At 50.9% G+C, this 27229-nt stretch overlaps 1 protein-coding gene across 1 annotated transcript in view; it reads right to left on the reverse strand.

The window, feature by feature from the left end:
* Positions 1 to 27229, reverse strand: part of LOC133353231 (uncharacterized) — a 49438-nt gene that overhangs the window by 15802 nt on the left and 6407 nt on the right. Inside the window, exons 6-18 of the mRNA XM_061569315.1 lie at positions 26966 to 27025; positions 22753 to 22794; positions 22469 to 22513; positions 21784 to 21819; positions 20141 to 20185; positions 18048 to 18089; positions 17275 to 17331; positions 12746 to 12793; positions 11260 to 11289; positions 10524 to 10547; positions 10352 to 10393; positions 9977 to 10024; positions 9301 to 9333 (exon numbers count right to left, since the gene is read on the reverse strand). Coding sequence (XP_061425299.1) covers positions 9301 to 9333; positions 9977 to 10024; positions 10352 to 10393; positions 10524 to 10547; positions 11260 to 11289; positions 12746 to 12793; positions 17275 to 17331; positions 18048 to 18089; positions 20141 to 20185; positions 21784 to 21819; positions 22469 to 22513; positions 22753 to 22794; positions 26966 to 27025 — 552 coding nt within the window. The remainder of the gene's footprint in view (positions 1 to 9300; positions 9334 to 9976; positions 10025 to 10351; positions 10394 to 10523; positions 10548 to 11259; positions 11290 to 12745; positions 12794 to 17274; positions 17332 to 18047; positions 18090 to 20140; positions 20186 to 21783; positions 21820 to 22468; positions 22514 to 22752; positions 22795 to 26965; positions 27026 to 27229) is intronic.

Here is a 27229-nt window from a genome sequence, read left to right on the forward strand (position 1 = left end):
GAGACCGCTCCGCAAAGAGCAACGCACTCGTGCAGTCGCGGGGCAGTGGGGTATTTTTGAGCCCTCGTTCTTCCCGCGGGGGACTTTGCAGGAAGCGCAGAAACAAATCTCACCGAGGGCCGCAGCAGGCGCAGCAAGAGGCAGATGTTTTTGGAAACGATCGGCACGCGCATACGGCGCACATCATCGTCGGCGGGACAGCCGCCCCGGGGAGGGCTGCCATTCACACAACGCAGCGGCCTTGTACACTACGCCACGTGTACTCTAGGCCCTGTACACTACGCCACGTGTACTCTAGGCCCTGTACACTACGCCACGTGTACTCTAGACCCTGTACACTACGCCACGTGTACTCTAGGCCCTGTACACTACGCCACGTGTACTCTAGACCCTGTACACTACACCACGTGTACTCTAGACCCTGTACACTACACCACGTGTACTCTAGGCCCTGTACACTACACCACGTGTACTCTAGACCCTGTACACTACGCCACGTGTACTCTAGACCCTGTACACTACGCCACGTGTACTCTAGACCCTGTACACTACACCACGTGTACTCTAGACCCTGTACACTACACCACGTGTACTCTAGACCCTGTACACTACGCCACGTGTACTCTAGGCCCTGTACACTACGCCACGTGTACTCTAGGCCCTGTACACTACACCACGTGTACTCTAGACCCTGTACACTACACCACGTGTACTCTAGGCCCTGTACACTACACCACGTGTACTCTAGACCCTGTACACTACGCCACGTGTACTCTAGACCCTGTACACTACGCCACGTGTACTCTAGACCCTGTACACTACACCACGTGTACTCTAGACCCTGTACACTACACCACGTGTACTCTAGACCCTGTACACTACGCCACGTGTACTCTAGGCCCTGTACACTACGCCACGTGTACTCTAGGCCCTGTACACTACACCACGTGTACTCTAGACCCTGTACACTACACCACGTGTACTCTAGGCCCTGTACACTACACCACGTGTACTCTAGACCCTGTACACTACGCCACGTGTACTCTAGACCCTGTACACTACGCCACGTGTACTCTAGACCCTGTACACTACACCACGTGTACTCTAGACCCTGTACACTACGCCACGTGTACTCTAGACCCTGTACACTACGCCACGTGTACTCTAGGCCCTGTACACTACACCACGTGTACTCTAGACCCTGTACACTACGCCACGTGTACTCTAGACCCTGTACACTACACCACGTGTACTCTAGACCCTGTACACTACACCACGTGTATCTAGACCCTGTACACTACACCGTGTACTCTAGACCCTGTACACTACGCCACGTGTACTCTAGGCCCTGTACACTACGCCACGTGTACTCTAGGCCCTGTACACTAAACCACGTGTACTCTAGGCCCTGTACACTACGCCACGTGTACTCTAGGCCCTGTACACTACACCACGTGTACTCTAGACCCTGTACACTACACCACGTGTACTCTAGGCCCTGTACACTACACCACGTGTACTCTAGGCCCTGTACACTACACCACGTGTACTCTAGGCCCCTGCACACGCAAGGAGAGTGTCCTTTGAATGTTTTTATTCGCTTGCAGTTGACACCTTACAAAATGGGCAATTGTTAAAATACTGATGTTCATTATTCATACATTTATTTCTGAGAACCATGTTGGGTCAGGCAAGGGGGGGGGTACCTCGGCTGAAACTAAATTCAACAAGGGGGGGGCAGAGTATCCAAAGAAGGTCGAGGACCACTGATCTTGATCCCCATTTTTTGAGTTCCTCTGAATTGCAAGTTCCAGAAGTGGTGCTGACCATCGACACTACGGTAGCAATCTCTTGTAGTGACAACGCTGTGCCGTATCATTACACTGAACACTCCGATTCGCTCCCAAATCACCCGCAGAGCACAGAGTTCAGCTTGGCGACCACTGAGGACGAGAATTATAACAAGCACTGAAGAGGGAACGGGTGAAGGAAAACAACAACAGAGGAGTCAGGAAGAGAGCGTGAACGAAGAACAGAAAGGAAGCAAGCGGTGATAAACTGTGAACTTTTTTTATTGCACTGGCAACGTGACCGCCGCCACCTTTGTCCCCGCTGCACATCTAAGACGTGCACTTGCAACGTTTCGCAGCACGGGGCCAGTCACGGGGCCAGTCGTCCGCGAAGGCAACTCCCCAACATCGCGGGCCACGACGCCAAATCTCCGGCTCGCTCTCGCCCACGTGACGAGTCGTCGGCCACGTGGCGAGTCCCACGGCGAAGGCGGAAAGAAAACAACGGTGAACGCACGATGGTTAACGCGTTACTGGGGTAGCGGCGTGGGCATAGGAAGCCAGTGTCTTGTTCACCGATGCGTAAATAGCAATAGCCCTACTCTTAGGTGTTTTCGGTAAAGTCACGTAGGTAAAAAAAAATAGAAATAAAATAATAAATAAAGCGATTTATTATTTTACTTCTATTATTATTTATATTATTTTTATTGTTATTTTTTAAGTCACGTAGGAAAAAAATAATCTCGTTATTTATTCTTTTATTTCTATTATTGTTATTATTTATTTTTATTTTTTACCTACGTGACTTTACCGAAAAAAAACTAAGAGTATGAATCCTTGCAGTCACGAAAGCTTCAAATCTAGAAGCAATAGCCCTCCCGGATAATAATACAAGTCAAACGGATTTTATGAGAGCTGAATAGAGGTCTGCTGGTTTGGGACACCGGACGATAGCAAAAAATGCTTCCGTGAAGTCCGATAAGGGCTGGGTGAATGCTCAACGCCTTTTGTTTACGGCGAATGGATTTTATTTCGAATCGCCACGCTTTTGCTCCATTCGATAAACAATGAGCGAGCAGCACAAAAGGTCAGCTACTTTAGCCGTCCACGGTACACACGCATGGTTAGAGAAATGCTCCACCGGTGGCTGAAAATGCCAACGCCGCAAGGAGCACACAAATTGCCGAAATCCGACGCTGGTAACCGCCTCGCACGAGGTGAACAGCGTGCAGCAGCAGCCACCCATGTTCAGTCCACTGCTGGATGAGGGCCTCCCCACGCCGTGCGGGTTGTGGGGGTTACTCGATCATACTTCACCGCGTAGGGTCAGTGCGGATTGATAGAATACGCGGGAAGCTTACACGTGGGAATACAGTATTGTACAGATGTCTTGTGACCCCCCCCCCCCTTCCCAATAAATTGACTCCTAACATTTTTTCCCCTTTTCAAATTAATTTCTGTTTTAAAGAAACCTTATTTTAAAAAAAATTAGAGAATGAAATGAGGGTCACAAGACATCTGGACCGCCCTGTACAGCACAATGACTTTTGCCGCATTTGCCCCCTGCCGATCAGCGAGCAGCAGAAGCGTTGCAGTCGCCTACGGCAACCTGGCATGCACCGGTGGCCACCGCGTCCCAAGCGCTGTCCAGGCTCAAGCCCTGCTCAGCCTCCGAGATGGGGCACACTGCGGGCTGACTGGCCATCATAGGGCCGTGCACTCGCTCCTGTAACGTTCCAAAACGTGTGCACGTCCGGTGCGAAGGGCGCGCCAAATTGGGAACGTGGCCCACGTTGGTATCTCGCGATGCCTCTGCCCGTGTGTTTAACGCTGCGGACATGCACGGCGGCTCGCCTCGAAGAGGCTTCAACAACACAAAACACAGTAACGGCCTCGTACATTTTAGATTTCCTAAAAGCCAAGCTTAATAATGGCTTGGCACTTTTCGTAAAACCGGACGTCACGGTATTTACAAATGGGGAAAGGCACCGGCAGCCACACACACGCCGTCGCGAGTAGCCGAGCACGCCTGCCACCAAGCTTAAGCGTTGTTTCTGAAACTTTACAGAAAGAAATGTACACGGATACCTCTCTATACACGGCAAGAAAAACCCACAAAAACTACACGCAGTTACAGTGTCAGTGGCGGGCAAGCGTGGTGGGCGCAGGATTAATATCAAACGTGGAGGCACGTGGTGGAACGGCGATGGATTACAGCGGTTTCATGAGCCATCGTTGCAAGCCAGAGGTCTGTTCCAATGACTGATTACTTTTTGCTCGGGGCGCACACAAGTGGCGCGGCTCGTCGAGTGTGCAGGCGGTGCAACTGCACTGGGGCCCACGGGCTGGAGGAAGTCCAGACGCTGGGGTACAAAAAAAACGGGGGATGAGGGGGGGCCCATATCAGGGCCCACGCCAACCAAGCTACTGCGCCACTGGTGTACACCCCAAGGCTATAGGGTAAAACAGGACTCCGGGTACCGGCAGATCAGTCAATCCCGTCCTGGCTTTGTAAATGTCGTGCAGGAGCTGTGTGGCTTGTACAGGTGACTTGCTGTCGTGGTGTTACATCAGCACCTGCGGAGATTCTACCGCTCAGGATGGAATCAGCACCGCCTGGCGCAGTGCCAATGTCACGCACTGATCATCGTCAGGAATGATCAAGCCACTGCTGGATGAAGGCCTGCCCAAGACGCAACCATCTCTCGTGATCCTGCGATTCAACAATCCACCGGCAGCCTGTACATGAGCTCATCTCATCGCTCCATCTCCTCGGTTGGATGTCGCTGCTTACTGACTGGCACCGCTAAAGGAATTGAGTTTTCTTTATCGGTCAACTCTCGATTGTCGGACGCAATTGAAATGAGGAATGGCCCGGATAAAACAAAACCACGGATAATGCAATTCACACCTCAGTGAGGCTATAGAAATGTATTTATTGTTTACCGACATACAGCGGGGGAATGAAAGCGTAGAAAGCGTCATCTATTTTACTGCTGCATAAATGAATAGATTTATAGATGTAATTGCCGTCACGTGAATCCATGAGCCTCGACGAGTGAGTAAATATATATTTCGCAGAGCACGATTAATCCGCAACCCAGATAGTCCACCGACGGACAAACGGGAGCTAACTTTATTGGTGTTACGTGCTTGCGCAGCAAAGGTTGTAAAATTGTGCCACACTTGGATATTGTAAATATTACCAGGTTCGCGCCATTGGTGCGTACGTGCGTACGCCCACGCGAGCGAAGCTGCTGATGCGTGAAGCACTCTAACGTCAACTATCGCCGCGCTAATAAAGCACACTGCTTCACCATCAGATTCCCGAACTGATGTGGACGTACAAAAATAGGGTTCTCAAGAACAGGACAGTCGATCATTCGGCAGGAACCTAATTTTGAAACGGCCAGAACGCGCCCTCGTGGGCCGTGTGCTCGACGCTCAGTGGAGCTTGCACGAAGCGCGTGCAGAGAGTCGGAGGCGCCGAATTACCCACAGCGGTGACCTCAACGTGACCCAGCCAGCAAGCAATTCGGCGTGTCCTCGAAATACCGGGATCCTTCACGGCTGGGGCATCCTGATGTGTCGATTTTCTGAATAAAACCCTCCGATGTATCCCATGTTCAGCTTGCAATGTTGTTTATATTGCTTTTTTTAAATTATAAATACATAAAAACAATATAAAAGAGAGATTAAAGCACACAAAAACCACTGAAACCACTGAAAATCACAAGCCAATTCTGGAATTCGCCATCCAACGCGACAGCGGTTACTTTACCAAACTAAACTGGGGCTGCCCCGGTACGTGCGCAGCGTGCAGAAGCATCTGACAGTGAGTCGCCGTCGCTTTGCGCGCCGTTCCATTGGTTTTTTGTGCTTCGGGAGTTGCGATTTTTCCACCCGTTGAGTGTTCGCGGGCCCGGCCCGACACACCCCATCACACCACGGGCCACGGTTTTATCGACGCGCGTTATTCCGCGGACACGCTGCACCCGCCCTCGTATGCCGAGCTGCCCCGCGTGTTGCCGAGGTTGCGTACCGCGTGCCATCCGGCAGCGTGATGTCCGACGTTTCGCACCGCGCGCATTGGAGGAACGGTTCCCAAAGAGGCTTCTTGAGCTTCCGGCACGCGGAGCGAAACACGGGGAGACCACGCTGGCGGACAGCGCATAGCAGAACCACCCAGAAAAAAACACCACTGAGAGCTGGGCAGCACGACCATGAACACCGATGCGGTTGTACAACACTCGACCGCTGCACCAATCTCCCTGGCAACTGGCCCAGCTCCAGCGCCTCTCAGAAGTGGAGGGGGAGGCGGCGGGGGGGCAAGTAGGGCCGTTGTGTGTGGGGGGGGGGGGCACCGTGACAGTGATTCACCGCTCGGTGAACTTGGGTGGGCGAAAGCGGACATTTTGATGGTGCAAGGCCCACCCATGCACCTCCCCCTAGCACCGGCCCTGTCTGGCTCAAGCAGGGCACTCGATGCTATTCAATCGCGTGGCACACGCCGTTAAACAATTGACCGTGGCCTCGGGGGCCTAATTTTGTCCTCCGTGGTTTGATGGATGCAGAAGTCCACCGATGACCTTAACAAACGATGGTGCCACGCACTCACAATTCGGCCGTCCCACATTTCAGCGTCGCCCCTTTGGGATGCAGCTGCTGCTGTACAGTGGCTAATGACTCGTGGGGGGTGGTTAGGGGATTGGGCAGTGGAGGGGGAGTAGAGCCCCCCTCCCCGTTCCCCGTGAGAGAAGGAGGTCAATCATGGGTCAAGCAAGCGGGAGGCGGAGGGAATGGAACGGGAGATAGAATATCGACGACCTCATACACGGTCAATGGAAGCTCGCCACTCGCGAAGTTGCGACCGTGTGATTTGCATCGCAGGCTGTGCCAACTGGCCTGCGTCCAGCGTGGGTCCATGTAAGGGCCTTGCAGGTGAACAGAATGGGGGGGGGGGTCACTCTTGATCGTTGGTGGGTTTATAGGTGGTCGGGTCCATCGGACAATTACCCTCAGTGGCGGAGCCGGATGGAAAGTGCTGCCCCCTGTTGCGTAGGGATCTCGGGGAGGAGCTCTGTGATATCCGCTTCCGTGGGCCGTTGCTAACACCAAGTGCTGCACCGCTCTGCGAGGGATCCCACTGTTATCTCGGCCTCGTGGCAACGCATCGCGCTCAGCCCTGACGACCCATGGCATGTGATCGATCGTCCACGACCGTGCGGGCACACCGGTTTTCTCTTGGAGCACAACCTTGCAAATCAACACGCCGACGCTTTGATTTTACAGTGCACGTAACCCCGCGCTATCGGAAATCATACATCACACGTGCAGTCACTCTGGTGCGAGCAGGAGGCTGAGACCGCTCAGGTTCACTGCTTATGTACAAAAGTTTGGAGCGACTCGACAAAACCGGCTTCAAAAACCGCAGCTGTACACTCTCGATGGAGGAATATATTGACGAGAAAATAAAACAAAAAGCATAACTCTGTAAATGTCCCACTTCATAAGTTAAGCATGCCTACCCCTACACATTCTAAATCGGGTTATACATTCGACAGATCATGTCACCCCTCTTCAATCGGCGCGCCTTTTTAAATCCGACACGCGGTATGCCATCAGATGTGCAAATAAGGCGCATCACAAGCCACGTGTGTCGGTCAACAATTGCGCACACAAAGCGGATCGACAATTAAAGTCACTGGCTCAAAAAATACCTCTCTGACAGCCAAAGTCAGCCTGGCAGCTTCTCGTCTCACCCTTCACGATCCGCCTCTTCTCCTGTGACAATCCTCACGAGAGCTAAAGGAACGCAGACTCCTTCCGCGTGATGTAACGGGGCTCAAACTGACTATTCCCACGGCAGCGTTTGGTTTATGCTCCTGGCCGACCCATCCCATCTCACCCTGCACTGCCTGGCTCCTGGAAATGTCTGCCCCAAAAGTCAATCTGACGATTTGGGGCGGCCCCATCGGTTCCTGGAGTGGGCTGACATACCGGAGTGGGTGACACACCAGAGTGGGTGACACACCGGTGTGGAGTGACACACCGACTCGCAAAAATTCTGACTACACGAGGACGACTCGATTGACAGCCCTCTAAGCTCCTGCACAACCACGTGATTTTATTATGATTTTTGATTACTTATCACTGTTGCTGGATAAGGTTGAAAACAATCATCTCTGTCTATGATGCCGGGGAGGGATTGACGGAGGGGGGGGGAGACAATAACTCTCATCAAGACGACCCAAGACGAATTGAACTTCCGATGGACGTTGTTCTGTTGTGAGGGAGTCTGATCCTAGAGGGCCACACTGGCCACAGCGTTGCCCGTGCCCTCCCCGGCAAAGCCACTAGCCGAGCTCCGTTATCTCACCGCGGCCTAGGGACACGCCGCTCCATTGCAATAGCAAATTACACACTGCCTAGGACAAAGGCACGTCGGTGGAAAGCATTCCAGCATCCATGCATATGCATGATTCGTCTTCCTCGTGGAAAGTTGGCGCGGTGCATCCAGCGGTCACGCGACACCCATTCCGCACGAGATGCGCCAATCGGAACGCGTCACTCCCGACGCGCCACTCGACGCGTGCGCTCAATTTTTATTCCTCCGTTTGTTTCTCTCTCTCCATGAATTAACTTTGCGTATTTTCAACTCCCCCCTCCCCCCCCCCTACGTTCGTATCGTCGTGACAATTAAAAAAAAAACATTCGACCCGAGGCACAAGCTCAAATGGTGTGAGTCTTTTTCTTCCTCTCCGAGGACTCTTTGTGGGGCGCGGGGGCGCCGGGGGGCGCCTTAAGCGGGGAGTCGTACACCACCGGCCCATAGCCGTTGCCCGACTCCACCAACACGCACTGGAAGTAGCGCACGGGAGCTGGCGGCGGTGGCGGTAGTGGTGGTGGCGGTGGTGGCGGTGGCGGTGGCAGCGACGTCGGAAACGAGATGGAGAGAAGGGCAAGGCAGGAGCAGCGGCGACGGGGGTTGAAGAGACAGAGCAGACGAAGGAGGAGGGTAACAAGGCGGGGAGGGGACAGGCAGAAGAAACGACATAAAGAGGAAAATCAGGTCGTGAGTTTGTATTGACGTTGCGGCGGGAGGGAGGGCGGGAGGGCTCAGTTGGAGGGGGCCGACCCAATCATCCCCCTTCGGGGTCAACAGGATTAGCACCGCTATCGATAACAGTGCACCACGTTCAGCCGCTTGCCAAACCATTGCTGGAAGAGGGCCTCCCCATATCATGGTGAGTGATGTTAACGACACTTCAACACGCTGCTTCGGCAGTGTCGGTTGAGGCGGGCAGTGTAGAAGTACGGTCTAAGGGCAGTGGATGCACTCCCCCCTCCACTGCCCACACTGAGACGCCTTGTTTGCGCTCACCCGTTCAAGCACTATCGATGCTCGACCCTGCTTAGCTTCTGAAATCTTACACGACGCAAGTGATTTTGAGTCATAGGCAATGTAAGACAGCATCACGCTAAATAAATCATGGTGAAGCATTGTTACCTTTGCCTTTCGTGCTTGTTTTCGGCACGCCACCTGCAACAACCGCACGACACAACTCAATTCTCCACGCGGAAGCGGCGACCGTGCAGGAAGGACAATTCCGACCGACGCCTGCTCACGCGGCGGCGCAGGATTATAACCGCGATGTGCACATGGACGGAAGCTCTCCCGTGAACGTTTAATAGTGTTGGGTGGCTCGGAGGTCCGAGTGCTGAGATGGCACCACTGGAAACCTGGGTTTGAATCCAGGTTTCAGCCGTCTGCGGCTTAACCGGATTCTCAAGCGTAATGAACCGATTGGGTGTCAGCCCGGTCAACAGTGACAGCACAAAAACAACAACCATCACGTTGAATTTGATTCTGAACCCAATTTGGCAAAATATTATCTCGAAAAAAAGAAACGTGTTGTGGTCATGCAACGAAGAATACTGTCTGGAGCACGGAGGATGGGAAAGTTCCGCCCCCTAATGCGTGGACCAGAGGTCACTTGAAGGGATGTCAGCGGTAGCTCTGTGACATCCGCTTCCATGGGCCTGTCTCTAACACGAACCGGATTCTTCGTCCTATGAGAGGACGTCCCTTTCGCTGAAGTGAGATATGAAAACATTGAAAAGGGAAAAGAAGCAAAAACATTTTTTGCAAACAAAATAAAAAGTGTGATAATGTGACACCTTACCTCCGAGGTGAGAGAGGGGAATGTCCTTCTCAAGTCCGGCCACCAGAGCTGAAACGAGGGATACAAATCAACGACAAGCGTCATCAGCACTGCCGTCAGCCGCACAGGAACACCGCGAGGAGGCCTGGCGGAAACAGGGCCCGGATGTGTCGCGTTCGCCACTCATCACGGAGCTTCACCGATCGAATCCAGCAGTCCGCCCCGGTTATTATTGCGGGTGTATTGACCGCACAAATACGTGCCGTCTGCCGGACGGCGGACGTTGAAGATCGCATGATGCAATCCGCAAAAAAGTAGGGCGTTGTGTGCGGGCGTCGTGGTCGTGGAAATTTGTTTCAGAGTGTGGTCAGACATATGAGGCTGCGGGGGACTCACTCTCATTCAGTTCTGTCTTTTTCACCTTCCTCTTCACCGAACCTTTGAAGTGAAGAGAGCGGGCAAATTATTATCGAGTACACTCTAATAAAAAAATCAATGAAACCAGATGTACTGCGGTGAAAGGAGGCACAGCAGCGCCACCTCAATTAACAGACACAAAGAGGCTCACCTGAATCATCCTCTTCGACGGCAGCTGCCGAACGAACACAGAAACACCCAGAGATGAGATGTCAGAATTTAAGGATTTGCAATCACAGGGTGCCTAAGTGACAAAGCAGCTCAAGGCACCTTGCAGAAGAACAATAATCACAAAATGCGCAATTTTCACTGGGGATTGTGTTTTTATAATACCCATGAAAACGTACAGAATGTTTAACACGTAGGCTTTCGCGACCAATGTCATCCGTAATAGAGGGTTTTTTTTGGGTTAGATCTCGTATAAATATACACAAGTGTCGTTAAACCCGCCACCACGGTATGAACGTACAGAATGCCCCCACGGTAGTGTCATGGTGAGCAGCGCACGGGACTTGACATCCGGACGTCACCGGTTTGATCATCTGGCGTGGAAGTTTAAACGCTAAGTTTTCGTAAGCACCCCCCCCCCACCCGCTCTCTGTCCACCCAGTAACGTGAACAGAGCCGAACGGCACGTCGTCACATCTGGAGGGGTAAAGTGTTGGTACTCCCACTTCTTCCAAGATGTTGGTACTCCCACTTCTTCCAAGATGTCTGGCTAACGTGGAAGAGGAGGCCAGAAATACCCTCGCTATGAGCCCTTTAGCGGAGGGCCCTCTGCCAGCAGCGGCATCAGCACGACATATCGGGGCCGTGTCTTTGCCCGTCCGCTCCAGAATTGACAAAGGGGTTGCGCTTGTAGAGCAATAATACACGCAGGTACGCACCTGGGATTAGCTTTGCTTTGGCCGTCTTGGCTGCAACCAATTAATGCAACAACAAAAAATGGTTACTGCACAACGATCCTCACCGAGGGCAAGAGTACGAGACGGCTCCCAGCACAGCCGAGAATAAACCTGCCGAGTTACAACGCACGCAGACAACACTGCACGGAGCGACAGGGAGCGGCGGGTGGAGCAGGGCCTAATGAGCTGGAAGACCTTACCAGAGATGCCTCTTCTGAAAAATTAAGTTAAGGCAACGGAGCGAGCAAGGGGCGTTAGTATCCAGGAATAGCGGTCGCGTCTTTAAATGGCTCGGAAGGGTTCTTGAGTGTCTTGTTGCTGTTGTCATTGTTGTGTGCGTCGTTATGTTACGAAATTAACCATTCTGAAAATGAGTCCATTTGGATGCAGTGAGCAAGGAATGAGGCCCGAGGCCGACGGAATAATCATGCGTGAAAACTGGGCATCGGCCGATGCGCAGAGCCAAATCTTGGAATAATAGAGACGTGAAAATCAAGAATTAAATAAACTGTCGCCAATCACGTGAATTCTAAGGCGGGCGGAAAATTATAGCATTTTACGGTGAATTACACCGGGAGGAGCAGAAATAAAACGTACACGTGCAGGCGTGTCGTGAAATAAAGGCGATTACAAACGATTTTTGTTTAGATACAAATTTAATTTTCACAATTTTTCCTCGCAGCTTACGACAGCAGCAACGGCCAAATCTGACGCCCGGGGGGGGGGGGGTGGTACGGCATCTCGAACAACGTGCGGAGCGTTGTCTAGGGGACGCACAGCGCGCTCACACGCGACTTGGCAGCGGCAACGTCAAGTTAGCGTGCAACGGTGGGCCGGCGTTGGTGCGACGTGGGCGCGTTGAGTGGGTGTGCACGTGTAATTGTAGCGGCACGTACACAGCCCGTTGGCGAGCCGCTGCTGGATAAGGGCTTCCCTACGCCTGCGGGGACCATATTTCACCATCCTGGTCAGTTGGTAATGGGTAGAGGGCAGCTGTTGGAGCATGGTGCAGTCCAATAATCGATTTTGCTGCACTGCTCTATGCTGACCGCACTCTCCGCATCAGCCCTTGCCATTCAGCTTCGTGCTCGATGGTGGTCGCCCATACGACCACTATCCAGGCTGTTTTTCCTGCTTAGCTTCTGCAAAGTGACGAGATCAGGCACATACAGATCATAGAAGCTAAGCACGGTTTAGCCTGGATAGTGCTTTGGATGGTTCACAACCATGCATTAAACAGGCGTTATAGGCTGCTCCAGGGGTTACGATGTAGGCAGCAGCGGGGGCAGTACAGCAAAATAAATTGTTATTCTGTACTACGTTGTCATGTCTATGCTTCCCGGCTAAATCAAGTCACGCTGAGCAGCAATATGGTCAAAGAGCTTCCACGGGTGGCACGGCGTGGGTAGGCCTTCATCCAGCAGCGGATTGCACGTGGACATCCCTTGAGGCAATGCCCAATCGTTACCTGGCTGCGCCAACTTCTCCTTATCCTTCGTCACGACAGGCTCCGTTTCTAGCAGAGCAAAGGTCACGAGCGAGGTCAACATCTTACTGTGCAGTCGCTCATCGCTCAGCGATAACAAACACATCAACAAGGGCAGCATCATAGGAAGGCAAATGCAAAAAAAGAAATGTCAGCTTGTAGATACGCGAGATTCGAACACTTTAAATTGTCTTCCACTGTCATGCCATTTTAAAAGTGTTTTTTTAGAATCATGAGGTTTTTTTTTATTAATACCGATCTGAGTTAGAAACTATATTTAGTGCACACTGATGTTTTCATTAATCCGGGGCCCATTGAGCTACTTGGGACTGTTGTATACTAACCCTTCTTCCATAATTGAGATTAATAATATTTGATGATTTTTATATATTATCTTTTTACTTGTTTTTTTTAATGAGTGAAACACACCAAGCGCAGCAAACTGCAAAACACCAGGTGTTGTTAAGTAATGAACCGGAGGAGGGCTAGGATGGCAGAATTTACAACGTTGCTTCAAGGGAAGATAAGGCCTGATGAACGGGCACATGTCACCCGTGCAGGCGGCAGAGACAGTGGGAGTGTCAGCCAGACATCGTTAAGGCAAAAAGCCCAACCATCCTGCATGGTTTTAAAGTAACGTCAAAATTCGAAATTCAACAACAGAGTAGGCTAAATTATCGATCCTCGCGCTCGCTCAAATTGGAGACCAGGCTGCGAGCTACATAAATGAACCATTGCCCATTTGCTAATCCAATACTGAATGTTAATATTACTGAAGTCAAAACGAATTCTATGACCTCAGCACATGGGCAAATAATAGGGCAGTGTCGACTCAAAGGCAATGGAAGGAAACAGAGGCGCCTTTGTCTAAATCACAACCACAGAAAGCCAGGAATCATCACTGATTGTGTGTTCAGGAATTCCGAGCTAGTTAGAACACGTGCACAGGGGGGGAGCTGATGTAAACAACCCTGCGCGTCTGGATGTGAAGGGGCCTTTGACCTGAAAGTAAGAATAACACTCCCAGAGCAGAAGGTTGGATGACCACAGTGAGACGAGAATAAGAGTGGTGTATATCTCTCAAGGAGGCAGACCCAGCTGAACAACAAGGCTGCGGGGTCACCAGAAGTTCGCATTCGCCTAGTTAAGACAAAAAGCTCAATTATTCTGTATTGCTATTAAAGTAACGTTAAAGTCGGAATTTAACAACAGGGTAGGCTAAAGTTATCGATATTCACACCCACTCCAATTAAACCAGGCCACAAGTTACGCCTACTGAACCATCACCATTATTAAGTCAATATGAAATGTTATTTCCATACTTCAATACTTTCTATACAATTCGACCCGAAGCATATGACAATCAGAACCTTCCTAAGTCAAAATTGAATCGCACCCAGACAGGAGCGAATAGTCAAAATAAGGTTGAAGAGGGAAGGAAATCAAGAGCACGGCGAACTGCAAACGTAAGCAAAAAGCCGGGAACAACACCAGCCCAGCAACAGCGAGTGGGGCTTCGACAGGCCATAAAGTAGAATAATAACTCCCGGGGTCAGGGGACACAAGAAGAAGCAGGCAGACAAAAACCAGAACTGACTCCAAGGTTCAACCGCCCTCACCTACTCAGGGGTGACGGAAATTAATGAGGCCTTGAATTAACGGCAGGCAACAACAACGGCGAGCAGAGATAGGGTGGGGCAAAGACTGCGGGCTATGGAATGCAACTTCGTGTCAGTAAAGCCCTGACAAACAAGTTAAGTTAAAGACATCACAATACATAATATCGCACATAACATCAATGTTAACGCTATTCACCGTAAACTATATTCCGCTTATATAACCATCCAGGCACCAAGGAATACGAATTCCTAGGATCAAGAAACTTACCCCTTAACCTAAGATATCGGAAATAAATTAATAGTAATAAGTATATGCATGAAAAGACAAAAGTAAAACTTATGGAAAAGCCAGGATAACGGGATGAATCACCACCAGGTCGAATATAAATACATAATAAAAAAAAAAACAATGTTAAACCCAGGGTCGGAGAGAAAGGGAGATCCCGGCCGTCTTTGTATCCCCGCAGCGCGGGATAGGAGTGTGTGTACGCTCGGGGAAACACCTACACGTGGGTCGGGAACCACGATGGGAAACGACAGACCTTAGGTTACATACAGAATCATAACTGTGAAATAGTAAGGGACAAATGTTAACTTAAAACTTTTAACCATTTCTTTGTGCGCCGGGTCGGAGAGAGTGTTGCCCCTCCCTCCAGGTTGTGCAACACGAACAAAGACGCCTATGAGACGATTTGTAACGTCTGTGTTTTGGGTTCATGAAGAAGGCCAGACAAGAGATAAATTGCACCCAGACAGAGAGACGACTTCGAGACAATTTGTAACATCTGGTTGTTTGCTCGTGGGTTTTATGGAGGGAGTTGACAACGGAATATACCGTCAGTGATGCACACAAGGACATACGGACACACACATGGACACACCTGCCTACGGACAGATCCTGACACAGCAAAAATCGGAAGCCCCGCCTTGTGGGCGGGATCCAGGGGGATTTTTCAGCATAAAGGAACGGATCCTGAACATTGGAAACCAGTGCGACGGGAGGGTCCACTCAGAAGCTCGACCGGGAGGGTCGACTCAGGAACGAGTGCGACCAGAGCGGGTCCACTCAGGAGTGCGACCAGAGAGTCGACTCAGGAGCGAGGGCGACCAGCGGGTCGACCCAGGAGCGAGCTCGACCGGGAGGGTCGACTCAGGAGCGAGCTGCGACCAGCGGGTCGGCTCGACTCATCTTCAGCTCGTCAATCTCTGCTGCCGCCGGAGATCTCCGCTGCCGCCGGTGGTGAGCGTCGCGACTTGGCGACGATCCAGCGCTGCACGCTACGAGCGAGTTGTGGGCGCCACCTACCGACCGGGTTCCGAACTGCGACAGCGTATCAACAGCCATCCGAGCCAATTCACCACGGTGACAGGGGAGCGCCTGATACGTATGACGCGCACCGCCCCCTCACCACACGACCACCAGGCGTCTGTTTGACATAAAGAATCGACTCCGAACACTGACTATTCAAGACAACTCTTACCACTCAAACACACTCGAACCCATAAGTCATCCGTGGCTGGGAAGGCATCACAACGAGACCGAGTGGTGGCCTCCGTCGTATAAGAGTATTCTTAATTTTTATCTTTAATATTTAGTGGGCTGTACTCTTAATCGCATAAATTCCCAACAGATCCATCAATACGAACTGATTCTTGGCACCTCCTTCCGCCGAGCCACGCTCACGTGGGGAGTGGTGGCCCACCGGATCCTTATCAGGTGATCTGGTCCCCAATTAGTAAACTTGGTATAAGATAACGATCTTCGGAAAAGGAGCACCGTCGCAGGCCCTTACTCCGAGCCGTTCTGCTGTCAGATAACCTGCCGATGTATCTGTTGAGATTGGTGCCTTTAAGAATAGTAACTGTTTTGATTGTGTTTTTTTTTATCGCCGTATAATCTTTCAAGTATCCTTCAGTCATAATCGCCGCACGTACTCGCATCCTCTACAGAATATTCAACTGTCCCGTGACCCAAGGTGTTAACAACGTGATAAGGGTTGCGTATGATCAATAAGGAGTGCGGTACTGCGTGAACAATATTGAGTATAATCATTCATTAACGTTAAGGTTTTCTTAGCATAGTATTTGCATGTTTTAACGACTCTCTCTCTCACTAACAACCATCGCGTTATGCGGGATCCATGTGCAGTTGTCAAAGTGAAATCAGACAATCGTTGATGATACTGTATTGATGCCGTATTGACGTTCCGGGATTGAGAGTTCGCATTCTATATCATAGTTAAGGTTGAATTAGTAATAAATTGATCAATACAGAAGTGGTTGTGTGATTCTTTCCTGAAATCTATGCATAAGATCTGCTTCTGCGTTGAGATTTGAACTTGGTGACCTTAATAAACACACTAATACATACTCAGTAAATGTTAAAGCGATAACGGGGTGAACCGGGGTCTGGTTATCATAACGACTTGCGTTATCATAATTACACCCACTCGCATAATTAATACGATTACCTCTCGAATTGGCATAATTAAAATGTGCGTAATTACATAAATTAACATATTTCCGGATAATTACACATTTGGCCAAATTTCATTTAATTATTATTATTTCCACTGAATATTCATAACCCACATATACAACATAATAATTTCACCCACGCACGCATACAACATAACAAATTTTCATACCCAACATATACAACAGGACTCTAAGCTTGTACTTGGATCGCTTGTGCCTAGCGCTGCCACTGGACACCTAGGGGCCAGGCCGTGAAGAGGGATGGGAAATTGGACACAGGAGGCCACTTTTAATTCCTTAAACCAGGGCCCAGGGCAACCGTGGTGGGATCAGTTTGTGTGTTGTTAGGCTGCGTCTTCCCTTCAACCCCTAGACTTGGGTGAGGGGGAAGTGCGGGGAAGGCGACGGATTTACTTTTCGCGGGTTCTTCGGGAGGAGTCGGAGTCGGAGTCGGAGGCTTCTTCGGTGCTGCTGACACAAAAAAAGCAGGGCACGGGCAATCACTCGCTAAGACAGGCAAAGACGCAGCCCGCTGGATTGCAGTGCACTTGCACAGAGAGGACAACGTCGCATATCTGACAGACTAATGTCCACTGTGGCGAGATGTTATCTCCTTCGCCTGGTGTGCAGGAGGTCGTTGGTTCGATCCTGACCCTGACGCCTGCTGCTGTATATTTGGAGTTGTCTTTCTCTCTCCCCGATTTTTCTCCGGGTCCTCCGGTTTTCCCCTCCATATTTAGAAACATGCGTTTAGAGTATTTGGCAGATATAAATGTACACATGGTAAGCCACTTTAGCTGAGTGATCATTTGTGGCCAGGTCGCTTCTGGAAAGAGCTGCGTAGCTCAGTGGGCCTTACCTGGTATAATAAAGAGTTTAGTTTAGACTGGGAACTGAGGTATAGGTGGATATGATGAACAGGTCAGATAGCTTTATTTGATGCTTTCGTGACTGCAGGAATCCATACTCTTTGGTTCTTTCGGTAAAGTCACGGAGGTATAAAATAAAAAAAATATTTTATACCTACGTGACTTTACCGAAAGGTCAGATATGTGAACAACTAGAAAACTTTTCCGGTTTCACCGCTCGCAAGTAATGCACTGGGTGTGGGCGGCTATTTGGCCAAGGTGGATATGCGACGTAGTACGGCGCGTGCTCCGCGTGTGTTGTTCGGCCAGGGTTCTTACCGGCAGGCTTGGCGTGCGGGCTCGCCGGGTGCGAGTGGCTGTCTGCAAACACAAACGACGGACGGTTAGATCGTGATGACAGCTACAGCAGCAGCAGTTCAATCGCAACAGCTTGCCCAACACTCGCACCTGCAGTCCGCGTCGTGAGACAAAGACAATTCCACTCGGGGCTCTGCTGCCAACAGTCGATCGCCCGATCATGGGGACGTTGGGATCGTCCCTGGGGGGGTACAACTGCCCCCCCCAGAAGACGACGTCACGAAACCACGTGACTCCTGTCGCGTCTCTGCACTGATTGTGGTTGTAACTCTCTGACCCCGTGTCCCTGCCGGACATCTGTGAGAAGGAGCTTCATGGCTCGTCGGATTTCTCCACGAGAAATGAAACATTCTGATTCTGTTCTAGATTTGAAGCTTTCGTGACAGTAAATCTAGCTGTGACGGTCCCACCTGATGACGGAGACTTGTGTTGCCTCCGAAACGTCGTGATTTATTATTTTATTTCTATTATTATTTCTATTTTTTTTATTTACCTACGTGACTTTACCGAAAAACCTAAAAGTATTCTGATTCTGACCTCATTTGGCCTCTTTATCCATTTTCGATAAAACCTCTCTGAAATGGAAGGCCTTGGGCTCCAACTGCCTCCATCCTGCCTGACCTTGGCCTTCTTTGTGTCACCACGTGGCCCCCCACCCCCTTTGTCGTGTCACCGTATGCCCCCCCCCTCCCTCTCTGCAAGTCATCAAGCAGCGTCTCTATTTTTTTTGTGGCATCGGTCTTCACGGTTGTGCTGTACGCCCATCACGGTACTTGCCACCAACACGTGGGAAACCATCATCGTTTGTTTTCAGTCTCTTGGCCTCTTTTCCAACTTCCTCCTTTTCAGACCTTCCTTTGCCCAGCTGTCACCTCTGGGAAAGTGCTCAATGCACATCTCTTGCCTGCGTGAGCTATGTAAGGTTTTTATTATTTGGCTTTTCATTTCGTTTACGCCAAAATTAAGAGTACAGAGCACCAGAAGTTTTATTTTTAGCTTTCTGTCATTTTTTTCAAATAAGTGTATGCGCGACTGATGAATCGTTAATGTCTCGGGCACACGACTGAACGACAGGAAGGCCGACTCGGTCCGGTTAATAACGGCCAAGTTTGGAGATAAGTCAGCTGCAGCTAACACTGATGAAAAAAATAAAAATAACCGCGACCGGCTTACATAAATTCACGTTAATGCCGTGTCATCAGACCCAAACAAATCACCGAGAAATACGCCGTTCAGCCTTCTCGGAGGCCTTCGTAAAATAGGTTTACAACGGCATAGACCTCATTTCAACAAACACCACTGCAAGCAATTCAATTTTTTATCATAAAAATCTAATTGTGTGCGCGAATTGTATTTTCAAATTTTCCATGCCACTTTTCAACAACAACACGCACATATCCACATGTTTATGAGCTCTTGCCTGGTTTAAATAAAATATATTTCCGCCCACCTTCCTCTCTGTGTCTCTTCCTCTCTCTCTCTCTCTCTGTTATCCACGTGTTTGTCTGCACATCTGTCGGGATGTTTTGTCTTTCCGTGTTCAACCTTCGACCAGTGGGAGGTCGCTCATTCTCCCCTGCCGCCCTGATTGTCTGTAACTCCAATCCCACAGCCATCCGTGCTGTCGACTCCATGTCCCAGTTCAAGTCCAGGCTCAAGATCTTACTCTTCTCCTCTGTCTGTGACAACTGCCCCCCGCTCTCTCTCTCTCTCTATATATAATAAACGTGTGCACTGTTTCTTTAGAGGAATCTTCAGATGCGGTCGCATTTGGACCAAACCTCGAGAGAACTGTAACTACAAAATTCAACAACAATGTTCACTGAAATAACAATTACAATGACATGGTGATTTGTAATTTATTACGAATTGCAACTCATAACTGTAATTGATCCCAGACCTGTTTTAGATGCTACGTAAATCAGAACTGTACCAGCATGCTTGATCACTCGTCTGCCTGTTATCTGCCCGTTAGCCCATCTCTCTGTCTATCTGTCTATCTATCTGTGTCATAAATAAACATGAGCTTTGTTATCATCAAACACATCCCTTACCCTCCTCTATGGGCAGCGGCTTTGTCTCTTTCACCGCATCGGCTTCTGTGGAAGCAAACAACGTACAGACCGATGAGAATCACCGCGGCGATGTCAACCTCATAGATCCCTTGGTCTCGTGGCAGGGGGCATCTCATGGTCACCCTCTAGAATTGGGGGCTCACTTCACCTGCAGCACCAACGCCCACCCCCACGCACACCGCACCAGCCCCCCTTTCCCTCCAGTGCCAATGCCATTGCACTGCAATGGCATTTCGCAGGTAGGGTCCACTGAGCTAGAAAGTTACTTTTTCGAAGCGACCTGGCCACAAATGATAGTTCAACGAAGTGGCTTATCACGTGGAAATTTACAGCGCCCAACTACTCTAAACGCGTGATGTTGATTCTAAATGTGGAGGGAAAAACCGGAGGACCCGGAGAAAAATCCACACGACCACTGGAAAAGAGACATGCAAACTCCAAATATACAGCGGGCGCCAGGGTTGGGATCAAACCTCCTGTATACCAGGCGAGGGAGTTAACATCTCGCAGCCGTAGTGCCGCTGGTTAGTCACAAAAGACTCCCCGAGTCTCAAGACGCGTTTTAAAGAGGGTCCCCGCTACGTTGGGATGTTTGACCAAGACAGATTTGAGCAGTGAGCCGGCACCACTGAGGTCTTGGGTTCGATCCGGGCAGCCACCTGCGCTCCCGCTCATCGACCCAAGCGGAGGAAGTCGATGTGGACTCGACCCGCTCACCAATTGATGGCACGATAAAAAAAATGATCACGTTAAATCTGGTCCTGCAATCTCACCAGCGTTGAGAACTACAGATATTGGTGTGACTGACAAAGTGGATGTGTAAACGCTGCCCCCTATTGTGTGGAGCAGAGGTCATATGAAGGGATGTCAGTGGTAGCTCTGGGATATCCGCTTCTGCGGGCCGTTCACTGCTCTGCGGGAGACCTGAATGGATGTCTTGTCTCATGACATAATGCTCGTAGCATTTTGTACGATAAAACTGGAAATAAACATAAACACAAATTCATGGAAAAACACCAATGCACGTCTGTTTGCTTATGCTACGTAAATTAAATGGAAGTGTTGTTTGTCGCTGTATACGCACTAGCAAGCTTTCAGCTATATCATACAGATACCTATATCTATACACAGACAAAGATCCCCCCGTATAGCCTTAACAGACTGTTGGGGCAAGTGCTGTTAGTGATCAGCAGCACCTATGAAGGTCAGTACGGCACGCGAGGGGGTGGGTGGCCAGCACCACGCCTGGTCGCCGTTGTCTCCATCGCAGCAACTTTTACACAACGCGCCAGATACTAATATGAGGCTGAGTCGATCTAGAGGAGGCCCAGAACCGGTTCAGATAATTGACACCGATGTAGGCCGTGAGCGGGAATTAAACTCGGACCACCACATCCGTACACAAACACAAATATACACGCAAATGGTGACACACGGACGCAAAGGCCAAGTTAGGACACCACGACAAGCTGCTATATTTGAGAGTACACTTCACAATGCTTCGGTCCCGGAAGGTCATTTTGAAAGGTTAGCGGGTTAAGGGAACTCGTTATGAGGTTAATGAGGGGCGGGGTCATTTAACGATGGAGCTTTAGGAAATCAAGCCTAGTGCCACCACCTACTTTTCGCCTTGGATTTGGGTGCAGCTGCTGTCAACACTGACAACATTATCACCATCACCACAACATCATCACATCATCATCACACGGCGACAATTCACGACTTCGCGACAAACCACTTGCGTACGCGAGTCGTTATCCAATTACGAGAAGCCCCTGAGGCCTGCGATGGCCCGTTGATTTCAAGCCGTAAAATGACAGTTTACAGCCATCTCCACCGCCTCTCAATAATTATCAATGTGACCCTTTGATGCCAGTATCAAGATGAAAAATAATCGGCTTTACCCTTTTCCGCCAATAATATTGGAGGTGTTAAGATGTTCATATACCACATAGACACACCGATTATTACAAGCCATCAAGTTTGCATTAACCACAAATACTTATGATAAAACATGCTAAATGTGCTTTGATAATGTATGCATTGTCTTTGAAATGGATTGACCTACAACAGAGAAAGCCTCCTTCATGGTATTGTCTCACCACCAGTGTCAGACCAGAGAATAACCCCACAAGGCATTCTACGGTCTATCTTTAACTTTGATTTTATTAGATTGCCGCTTAAATATTCAAGAATCAAATGATTGCACGGTCTAATCTGCCCGTTATTGCGCTGCAAGCGTGCCGTGCTAGGAAGAGAGAAGGAGATAAACACGGCCGTGGGAATGTTCCGGAGGCAGAAGCTCACCTGGAACAGCCTTGGCAGGACTCTCAGCTGCGGCAGTCACAGGCTCTGCAACGACAATGCGCTGGTAGTTCAGACATCGCCGCTGATGTGAATCGTGGTCGGGAGTCGAACTCACACTGCTGCGTACCGAAGCGCATTAAGCTAACCGTTGCACCACCGCTCCCCCCGTTGCAATGACATTCATAGTGATTGTTGATAATATTCTCGACTCATGCTACTTGCTATGGGGCACTGTGGGCACCATCTGTACAAGCTGCAGCGAGGAGTTGCGTGCAGGGACTCACTCTTTGCACCATCTTCCTTTGGAGCGGCAGTCTTCTTAGAGCCTAGCGGAAGAGACGTTGGGCGATTTACAACAACGAGCGTTTCCATTCGCACAATGGCGTCTAAGTGCAACCACATCACACCAGGACTCTTAACCAAACAAAAACACTACACTGGGATAGAAGCGGAGAGTGGGTGTGGAAGGGAGGGCAGAGACGGAGTGATGAAATCGGCTGGAGCGCAGGAGCTGGATGGGTCGTTGTATCGCAGCGCCGTGAGAGATAGAATTCATCCAGCAGGGATAGATCACAGCTGCTGATGAGAGTACTATACAATACACACACACGTGTACTATTACACTGCATAACAAGTGCAAACATCCCCGTTGGGTGTGTAATTTACTGGACATCTGTGAAAAAAATAGCTTCATAGCTCATCGGATTCCTCCAGAATGAATAAAGATCCTGACGTACGTTGATCTTCTTTCGCACCGTACCTAGCCAACCGTGCCAATCGGAGGAGCGCGTGTCACGCTGCCGCACACCCTCGCCTCGCCTCCGTGTCGCCACCTGCACGCGAGTCCTCGGCGACTGCGTGAGCGGCACCGAACTGCACAGCCGCGTGCCGTCGGCTTCGGACGGAGATCCGAGTCGGCAAGACAATCAATGTCCTCCGCTGCAAAGCCGACAACCCCCCGCCCCCACGCGGCCCCGGTGTCCCGGGAGAAAACCGGTCGCATTGCGTAGGCCCGCAGACGCGTTCGTGGGTCTTCGCCACGGCGGTCTTGGACCTTCGCCACCCTTTTCCACCAATAATACTGGAGGTGTTAAGATGTTCATGCTCGTGGGACAAGAGACCGTCGGCTCGACGTCACCGTCTCGGCTCTCTCGGGCTCCGGCAGGAGATGTCCTCGCTCCAAGGACTTCATTCAAATCTCATACTGGTCACGTCGTCCGTCTCCCACTCCGTATCCAAAATAAAGCGAGTGCGTGAGGGGGGGGGGGGGCGAGGTGGATCGCCGCCAGTATTCTGCAGGACCGTTTAGTTTCCACGGGGATTTTTTTTTAAATACCCCCCACAACCTCCCACCCCAAAAGCCTTGCAGCAGAGGTGGCCGCAGCTGTATTTTGGAAGGCAGGTTATTAATGGGGCACACGAGCATGCGCGTGTACATGTCAGAGTCTTAACTGTGTCCCCGCCGCAGAAGCTGATGTAAGAAATCCAAGTGTGGGCGCGCGTATATTCAACTCGCCGATTACGGCCTAAGCTAAAGCACTCTCTTAGCAGCTGCGTAATGAAGAGACTTTTAAAAGCAAACAGCGATTTGCTCCTCGCAGTTTGTCTCTTTCCGTTGACGTTTCTCTCTCTCTCCCTCTCCCCTTCTTCTCATTGCTGCCGTAGACCGCACTCGGCTCCTTCTGAAGATCGTTTCATCTCGACCGAGCGCAGCGATCCCTTTGTATCCTGGTTTCTGTGTTTTTTTCTTTTGTTTTCTCTCTGTTGAAAACATAAATAAATAATAATAGCGAGCAAAATCCCTCTCGGATGGCAGCTGGGAGCGAGCGCGATCCCGACGTTGCCCAGAGGTCACGGCATAATCTCCACGTTCGTGATCACGCCACACATAACCCGCAGTCGGGGTGGGGGGTTCGGGGTGGGGGGCTACAGATGGAGCGGCTGGTCTCTCTCGGCGCTGCCCATCGTCGCCTTTTTTCACTCCAAATCCGCACGCGGCCAGGGGCGGGGGGGGGGGGCACGGAGACCGATTTTGGAAATGGCAGTGAAGCGTCAAAGGTTTCCCCGCAGAGTCAATCACGCGGCCACCAGCTCCGTCCGATAAAGGTCACATCGTGCGCCGTGTCTGCTCACGATGCCAGCGGCGAGGGTGCTGGCGAGTGCGCGAGCGCGAGGCCACTATCGCTTCTCTCCAAGCACCTTCTTGAGTGCCGCTGTGATGGAGCGGCGGCGCAGTGATTAGCGCACTGCCCTACGGACTTTCGCTTCCCGGCCACGGCTAACGTACGTGATGAATAGCGTACCGTTCCTGGGACTCCCCTAGGTCGACTCGGCCTTGACCACCCGGTGCGAAACATCGTTACGGGGGAGACAAAGGCGGCTAGGCAAGGTGCTAGCCGTACCACCCCCTCGTGCGCCACGCCGGCCTTCATAGCTACTCGCTGACAGCACTTGCCCCAACGGCCTCTGTGGGCTACACAAGGGATCTTTGTCTGTGTGGGCGCGTGAGGTTGCTATCGGCACTCGCCGAGCGGTGCAGATAGCGCCCTCGGACGGCCCCCGTAGTGCGGGAGGAGCGTCTCTCGCCTGAAGTTGGCACCTTTTTTTCTCATGTGAGCGCAAGCGATGGGGCACACCAGCGGGCACCTATATTTAGACCGCCGCTAACATTTTCCAGACTGTCCTAGGAGAAAGGCGCGCTGGTAATAGGTTATAACGCCGCCTCGATTTGCGTTAATCTTCCAGGGAGCGTGTGTGTGTCCCCCCCCCCCCCCCCCCCGCTTGTCGAGCCGTGAACGAAGAATTATGTTTCTTATTTCAGAAAATCTGTATTTATGTCCCCAATACTGTCAAGTAAAAAATCTAAGTGAAAACATTTAAATATCTGCCGGATCACGCTGCAGCCTTCTCTCTGAACCCCGGACCACCAGACAACGTGGGAGAGATGTGATATAAGAACGCAGCAGAAAATATTATCGTTTGACGAGCATTCGACGAGACTTGCGCAATTGCTTTGTGGCCACTGTCAGCGCGGTTCGTATAAAAAAAAAAGAAAATCCGTAGCCAGCGGCGTCGTTTGATGAGCGGCTTCCGAGTCGAGAGGCTCGGTGCCTGCGACGGCGCTGTGGGTTTCACGATGCCGGGGTTCGTGCGTGAGACATCTCCCACGCAATGTGACGGAGGGGACCATTTACGTTTGGACAAAATCGCCCAAAGGCTGGAGATTTGCTCTCAGGCACGAAAAATGCAAGAAATTAAAGCGCGCACAGAGCGTACACGCGGGGCTCGGCTACGCGCGTGCAACGGCGCACACGCGCACGCTAATGGCTCCGGTGAAGCCTTACACACCGATTAGGGTTAGAACAGGGGGGTGGTGTGACCATCACCATACATGTTAGAGAATGGCCCGGGGAAGTTGATATGACATAACCACTTCTGAGTGGAACATCACACCTTCCCACGCTCTCTCACGTGAGTCAACCCGATATTTTTAGTTCTCAAGAGCTGGAGTTTCGCCAAAATTACATGCAGTAACAAATTTTACGTGGTGGCGTTTTGTGTGCGGCCACTGGTGACTGGCCTGAGTCCACCATCTCGCTGCACTTGAGAACCCGGCCTCATCGCAAACGCCTGCCCGGATTCCAACCCAGGGTCTCAGCCGTGCCGGCTCAGCGCTCCGACCTGCGAGCCGCCCGCCCAGTCTTCTACACCTGAAGCAGATATTTCCTGGACGTTGTCATTTAAGGAGGGATGCTGGCGTGGCGTAGTGATGAGTGCACTGGACTTGCAATCCAGAGGTCACAGGTTCAAACACCTTTTCTGGCATGGCAGATGATCGGGATACATGTCTTAAAGCCCCACAGCCTCTGTCCACCCAGCAGTATAAGTGGATACTCCACTTAAGTGGATATACCTTGGCTTCTCCCAACCTCAACCAGTATATATAAAAATACTGTGTTCTTGGAATTTCTCTCACTTGATACAGCTATCGTGCTGTGACAGTTCCACCTGAAGACGGAAGCTTGTGTTGCCTCCGAAACGCCGTGATTTTTATTTGATTTTTATTTTACTTTTATTAATTTTAATTTTTTACCTACGTGACTTTACCGAAAAAACCTAAGAATATGGATACTCCACATCGAGCCGATCGGCAGGCCGCCTCAGGTGGAGTAAAGTGCGGTTACTCCCAACTCTTCCGAGATTTGTTTCCAGCGTGTGAGATGATGCCAAGTGCCCTCTCGCGGGGCTCTCTGGAGGGCCCTCGAGCGGAGCCCCTTCCGCCAGCAGAGGCGCGTGAGCAAGGCATTGCAGGGCTGCGCCACTACCTCGGCAATGAAAGAAATGAAGTTCGAGGAAGAAACAAACAGCTTCAGGTGTTTTATGCACCTGGCCACAGGTGCTCGTTGTTTCAGGGCGAGCTCTCACTTTTGGTTATAATTAGTTTCCAGAACCCGCGAGCGTGTGGCGTTGGAGTGGACCCGTGCGCGGCATCGATACCTTGAGCTACGTGCTTGGCCGGTGGCGGTGTAGCCTTGGCAGGAGAGCTGGGGTTGTGAGCTGCAAGAAAGACGGGACTCATTGTCACTCGGGGAGAACTCACCAGGGCCATCCGCGTCGCCAGCATCGTCGCCGCTAACCCCGTGAAGAAAGAGAGCGCAATCGTTGGTCCGTATCGATGTGTCTAGCGGCATCGTTAGCAGAGTCCTCTCTCTCAACACCGTCAAAAGCGCTGCATTACAGTAGCATCGTCCTCAAGGCCAC

Source organism: Lethenteron reissneri, chromosome 43, assembly GCF_015708825.2.
Source record: "Lethenteron reissneri isolate LAM-NWPU_2019-01 chromosome 43, ASM1570882v1, whole genome shotgun sequence".
In the NCBI taxonomy this organism is placed as follows: Eukaryota; Metazoa; Chordata; class Hyperoartia; order Petromyzontiformes; family Petromyzontidae; genus Lethenteron; species Lethenteron reissneri.